The 6,000-nt window shown below is 67.7% G+C and overlaps 2 protein-coding genes across 2 annotated transcripts; both read left to right on the forward strand.

The window, feature by feature from the left end:
- Positions 1-924: 924 nt before the first annotated feature.
- Positions 925-2,118, forward strand: FA09DRAFT_291871 (RNA-binding domain-containing protein; the record flags this gene model as incomplete). The annotated part of the gene is made up of 3 exons (XM_025739995.1): positions 925-1,184; positions 1,608-1,690; positions 1,850-2,118. Coding segments are annotated over 3 exons (612 nt in total), but the record flags the coding sequence as incomplete, so codon positions are not given.
- Positions 2,119-5,030: 2,912 nt separating this feature from the next.
- FA09DRAFT_331987 (hypothetical protein) lies at positions 5,031-5,986 on the forward strand. The gene is made up of 4 exons (XM_025743263.1): positions 5,031-5,524; positions 5,603-5,645; positions 5,670-5,768; positions 5,852-5,986. The coding sequence occupies exons 1-4, from the start codon at positions 5,108-5,110 to the stop codon at positions 5,914-5,916; spliced, it is 624 nt and encodes a 207-aa protein (XP_025595948.1). The 5' UTR covers positions 5,031-5,107; the 3' UTR covers positions 5,917-5,986.
- The last annotated feature ends 14 nt before the right edge of the window (positions 5,987-6,000 follow it).

Consider the following 6,000-nt stretch of genomic DNA (forward strand, 5'->3'; position numbering starts at 1 on the left):
TCCGACAGCCTCTCGCCACACCGCTCCAGTCTGGCGTCTAGCTTTGCTCAGCAGCAGCAGCTTTCGCCATCGGCCGCTGGTAGTGGTGGTGCGCCCCTGGCCGGCTCTTACGCTGGCGGACGCTCGCCGCATGACACGCATGCGTCGCTGCGCCGCAGCTCGCTCTCGCCCGCGCCGGCAGGCCAGCGTCAGCAGCAGCAGTCGGGTGGCGCATCGGCTCTCTCGCCGAGCCAGCAGGCGTTTGGCAGCAGCGTCGGTGCACATGGCCACTCGCCGCACAGCACCAACAGTTCCTTTGATTCTGCGCCCCGCTCTCACTCGCCTGCAGGTGGCGGTGCTGCACACTCGCCGCGCTCCTACACGCCTTCGTCGCTCAGCGCCGGCTATGCTGCCAGCAGTGGTGCTCAGGCTGGCGGGGCCCAGAGTGGCCCGCCGCCGGCTTCGCCGCTCGGCACGTTCGGCTCGCGCGGTGCAGCCACGGCTGGCGGCGGCAGCAACAGCGACCACAGCAGGCACAGCAGTGGCTATGGCTCGTCGCTCGGCATTGGTGGCGGCGGTGGCACTGCTGCAACGACGACCGCGTCGTACGGCGCAGGCAGCGCCATGGGCGCCAGCGCTCTCGGCAGCCACTCGTACACGGCCCAGCAGCAGGGCTTCGGCGGCAGCAGCGCGCCACCGCCAGCAGACGACAGCGTCGAGGCTGCCATCGCAGCGGCGACGAAGGGCGGCCAGCCGCTGACGCCGGCGGCCATTAGTGCGGCAGCTGCTGCCATTGCTGCGTCGGAGCAGCAGCGTCGGCCCTCGCTGCGCCAGTCGCTCTCGGACCACAGTCAGTACAGCAACGGTGGCGCTGCGGCGTACGGCAACGAGTACGGCGAGGTCATCGGCGTCTCGAGCGCAGGCAGTGGCCCACTTTCGGCGTCGGATCCACGTACGCAGCTCTTCATCTCGAACCTGCCGTACCGCGTGCGCTGGCAAGACCTCAAGGATCTCTTCCGCAAGGCCGGTACCGTGCTGCGCGCCGACGTGGCACTGACGCCTGACAACCGTTCGCGCGGACACGGGACCGTGCTGCTGGCGTCGGAGGAAGATGCGCATCGAGCCGTCGACATGTTCCGCGGCTTCAGCTGGCAGGGCCGCATTCTCGAGGTGCGCATCGATCGCTCGGGCACAATCCTGCTGCCGTCGCCGCCGGCGGAGGGCGTGCCGGGAGCGCAGAGCTACATGAGCGCCTCGAGTCCCAACATGTCTGCGCCGAACAGCGCCTCGGCTGCACTGCCGCCTTCGTTCAAGCCCAATATGGCTACCGCGCCGCCGCCGGGCAGTGGCGTTCTGCCTTCGCCTTCCTCGCTGCATCTCTCGGGCAGCTCCAGCCCGCATGACTTTGCTGCAACTCAGTCGACGACGCAGCAGAATCTGGCGCACATCGCTGCGCTGCATGCTCAGCAGGCTCAACAGGCGCAGCAGCAGCTCTACCAGCAGCAGCAACAGCAGCACCAGCAGGCGCAGCAACAAGTGCAACATCAGCATCAGCAGCAACACCAGCCGCAGCCGACTCATGCTCCTTCGCTGTACGCGCCTCAAGGCGGCTCCAACCCGTACGGCAGCAGCGCGCTGCATCCCACGGGCGTCAGTCCGGCGCTCTACCCCTTCATGGGCAATGCCAACGGGCGCTCCGCGTCGCTCTCGAGTGCTTCGGGCGCCTCTTCTGGGCCCGGTGCCTGGTCGAGCAGTGGAGGAGGCTACGGGCGCAACAGCTTCAGTGGCGCAGCGAACCAGGCGCCCGGGTACCACTCGCAGCAGCATCTGCATCACACTGCGCACGCGCCTCCGCCGAACCTCAATGCAGGCGCAGGCCGGCCGTCTGCCTATCTTGGCCCGCCGCTGCCGCCGGGAAGCACGACGCTGCCGCCGCCCAACTCGTACTACGGGCGCGTGCTCTTCGTCGGCAACCTGCCGTTCCATTGCCAGTGGCAGGATCTCAAGGATCTCTTCCGCGCAGCCGGCAACATCCAGCGCGCCGATGTCGCTCTCAGCCCCGAGGGCCGCAGTCGTGGATTCGGCACGGTCCTCTTCGCGAGCGCAGAGGACGCGCAGAACGCCGTGCGCATCTACCACGGGTGCGTGTAGAGAGTGGCGTGCTCGAGAGGAGACGCACAGGATCTGACAGTCTCGCGCCCCCCTTTTGCAGATACGAGTACAGCGGCCGCACGCTCAAGGTGCACTTCGACCGCTTCGCCCAGATGACTGCGCCGCCTGCTGGCCAGCTGCCTGGCACGCCCTCGCAGTACACGGGAGCGTTCAGCGCCGCCAACCCTCCGAGTGCTCCCGTGGCGCAGAGCCAGTCGATGAACCCAGCTTCGCAGCTGGCCGCACAGGCCGCACGTGCGCCACAGCTCACGCAGCATCATGGTGGCTACGGTGGCATGCACGGCGGCGGCCTGTCGCAGCACCGCTATCCGCAGCAGCAACAGCAGCAGCAGTACGGAAGCGCCTCGTATCTGGCGCAGCAGCACTCGATGCAGCATGTTCCTGCGCGCTCGCAAAACCCGACGGTTGGAGGCTATGGCATGCCGAGTGCTCGCTCCAGCCTCGGCGGCGGCGCAGTGGGCAGCGGTGGCTACGCGACGAACCCGGGCGCCAGTGGCTACACGAACCCTTCGGCGTCCGCGTACGGCGGAGCTTCGGATGCATACAGCAGCTTCTCTGCGTTTGGCTCCTCGACGACTTCGCAGCAGACGTCGCTCGGCAGTGCCGCCTCTGCTCGCCCTGGACACATTGCGCTTCCGCCCGCCTCGTTCCCTTCCATGGCCGGCCTCGGTCCGCTCTCTCCCGTCGGCGGTGCAGGCGGAGGCACGGGCGCGCGCGGCAGCGGCACCGTCAGTGTGCCCCTGACGCCCGGCATGCCTGGCTTTACGTTCCACGCCATCCCACAGACGCCGCCGACGTATCCGCATCACTTCCTCTCGCCTGGCCTTGGACCCTTCAGTCCGCCACTCGGCGCCGATCATCCCGCAACGCCCGGCGCTGGCTCGAGCGCCTTCAACCCGCTCATCAATCCGGCTCCTGGTGCGCCGCTGCACAACCCGCTCTTCCCACCCGTCACTAGCGCGCAGTATGCGCCGCCGTCGGGCGCACATCAAGAACAGCCGCAGACGCAGTCGCAGAAGCAGCTGTCCGACGCTGCCTCGCAGACGACGCAGCAGGCTGGCGACGGTCGACTGAGCGCCCACTGTGCCAACGGCACGTCGGGCGCGGGACCTGAGTCGAGCACGTCGAGCACAAGCGCCGGAGGCGAAGGCTATCCTTTCCCTCTGGTGCAGCCTCATCTTGGCTCTTCGCTGCTGCAGCGTCGCGCAAGCAGCACCTCTGCGGCCTCGCCGGCTGGCGAGACGCAGCAGGGCAACGTCGAGCAGCAACGCAACGATGCTGCTGCTGCTGCTGCTGCACGCTGCGAGGCTGAGACGGATGGCTCGCAGGCGCTGACGGAGACGATTGCACGCCTGAGTGTGCGTGGCAAGAGCAGCGGCTCGAGTGCCAACTCCAAGCTTTCGATCGGTCCCGGCGAGACACGTCAACGACACCCGCTTTCCTCGCAGCTGCTTGCCGGCGACGGCCTCTCGTTGCCGCAAGGATCCGCCATCGACGACACGACGTCCTCCTCCAGCTCCGGCGGCGGCACGCCCGGCTGGGCGCCGCCGCCTGCGGCCCTTGCGCCGCCGGCGCTGGGCAGCAGCCACACGCTGCGCCGCACGTCGGACCAGCCGCCGTCGGCCACGGGACACAAGGCGGCGGCGGGCCACTTTGGCGCACATCTCAGTGCGGATGCCGAGAGGAGGCGCAGCTTTGCCGGTGGACTGCAGGAGTAGGGACGCGTGGTCTCTCTCTCTCTCGCACCCGCCCGACGCCCTCAACATCCAACGGCGAGGCCCCTTTTCGCCTCGAACGCACTCGCACCACCTCGTGGCCTTCGACGCTCGCTCCCTTTGACCCTCTCGCACTCTCTATTTAAAGTCAGCAACGCTGCTCCCGTCGACTTGTCTCTCGCGAACTTGACCCTTCTTCATCCTTGTCCCACCCCCGGTGTCACTCCTTCCCTCAAGCAAAGCTCCGCCCCTTCCCTCCCCTCCCTAGTCAAGCGCTCCCCCGCTGCGCATCTCGAGCGTCCCCCCTCTTCCCCTCTCCTCTCTCTTGCGAACCCCTCTTGACTCGTTCCGGGCAGTGCGGAATCAAAAACGACCGTGACCTCTCTCTCTCTCTGCCGCTCACCCCTTACGGCGTCCGACGCACGTGTGCGGCTGACTCCGCCCCGGAGCTCGGAGCCTGAGCTTCGCTTGAGCATGAAGCGTGGTTGCATGACAGCTCGGCCTCCGGCCTCTCTGCGCACCCGTGGGGCGTGGTGCGATGCGGTGCGGAGGAGCACGCGCGCGCGCGCTCGGCCGCGGCGACTAGCGTCGTTTGATGAAGGCACATAGCCCCATCAGGTGCTGGGTGCCGAGACAGGCGTTGTGCCTGGATGAGCGCCTGGGTGCAGCCACGCCACCTCAGAGGGAGACGCGATTAGCGCGCTCGCGGCGTGGCGGCCAACGTGCGCCTCTCCGCAAGCACACATCAGGGCGGCACCGCCTCCTCCCTGATTGCTGTTCTTCTTGCGCGCCGTCAGGCCGCGTTTGTCCCGCCCGCCGTCAGGCAGACACAACAGCAGGCCGGCCGACTGAAGGTCCCCAATTGGTGCGGCGTGCCTGAAAGTGGTGGCCGAGGCTTGAGGCTTGAAGGGGGGCGTTAGAGTGTGTGAGTGAGCGTGAGGGGTCTGAGCGCCTCTCGCGCCCCTCGCGCGCCTCCCCCGGAGGCTAGCCTTACAAGCCTAGCCTGTGCCTTCGGCCGTTCATGCTCCTTCTCGTCCGCCACCTCACCCCCCCGCCCCTCCCCCACACTCCCCATCTCTCTCCGACACCTTGCCCAATCCATCAGCTACCCGCTCAACTCTCCCTCTCCCGCGCGATCCTCTCTCTCCCCCCCCCTCTCTCTCTCTCTCTCGCGCGCGCGCGCAGCCCTCTCTCCCTTTGCTCCCCCGTCCCGTGCTCCTCCCAGGTGTGGGTGCCCAGCCATGCTGCTTCTCCCTTCCTTCGTCGCTCTCGCCGCGCTGCTTGATGCCGCCCTTGCACTTCCCGCCGGCGCCACCCTCCGCTCTCTCCCCGGCGTCGGCGGCGATGCGCCCACCTCGCACGCTGCCCTGCGTCGGCAACTGCAGAACGTCTCCGACCCTCTGCCCGCCGGCGACCGCAGCTACTTCCAGCAGGGCACGCCCACGGCCGTCGCCGCCTCGCTTGTGGAGCGCATCCAGGTCGGCGCCAATCTCGCCTCGGCCATGTACTGTCCCTCGGTGCAGGCCGGCGCGTGGACGTGCGGCGCGCCGTGCGAGGCAGCGGGCGAGGTAAAGGTGCTGTACACCAGTGGCGATGGCGACCTGGACCCGCATCAGAATGTGCTGTGGCTCGAGCAAGAGAAGGCGGTTGCTGTCACGGTGAGTTTCGTGAAGGGAGGGGAGGGGGGGGGAAAGAGAGGAAAAGAGCGTAGAGCTGAAGGAGGGCCGCATGAACAGACGGAAGGCTCGAACCTTGACAAGCTCTACTCGACTCTCAACGGTACGCCTTCCTGCCAACCCAAAGACGCAATCTTCATCCCCATCACTCCGACCGAGGCGATCCACAAGTCATGGGCCACCTACTCGCTCTCGTCGGAGTCTCCCTCGGGGGCGCTCGACGCTGGCGCCGCGCTGGCCCACGGCGGCTTTCTCGCGGCCTTCAAGCGCGGATATGAGGGCCTGCTGGCCGCCACGCTCGCGGCGCTGGCAGCATACCCGCAGGCGCAACGCCTCATCATCACGGGCCACTCGCTCGCCAGTGCCATTGCTGAACTCAACCTCCTCGCCATGCGCTCCGATCTCAACACGACGCTGCCGTTTGAGTTCCTTGGCTTTGGCTCGGTGAGTTTGTGTGC

Source organism: Tilletiopsis washingtonensis (assembly GCF_003144115.1).
Source record: "Tilletiopsis washingtonensis strain MCA 4186 unplaced genomic scaffold FA09scaffold_21, whole genome shotgun sequence".
Classification (NCBI taxonomy): Eukaryota; Fungi; Basidiomycota; class Exobasidiomycetes; order Entylomatales; genus Tilletiopsis; species Tilletiopsis washingtonensis.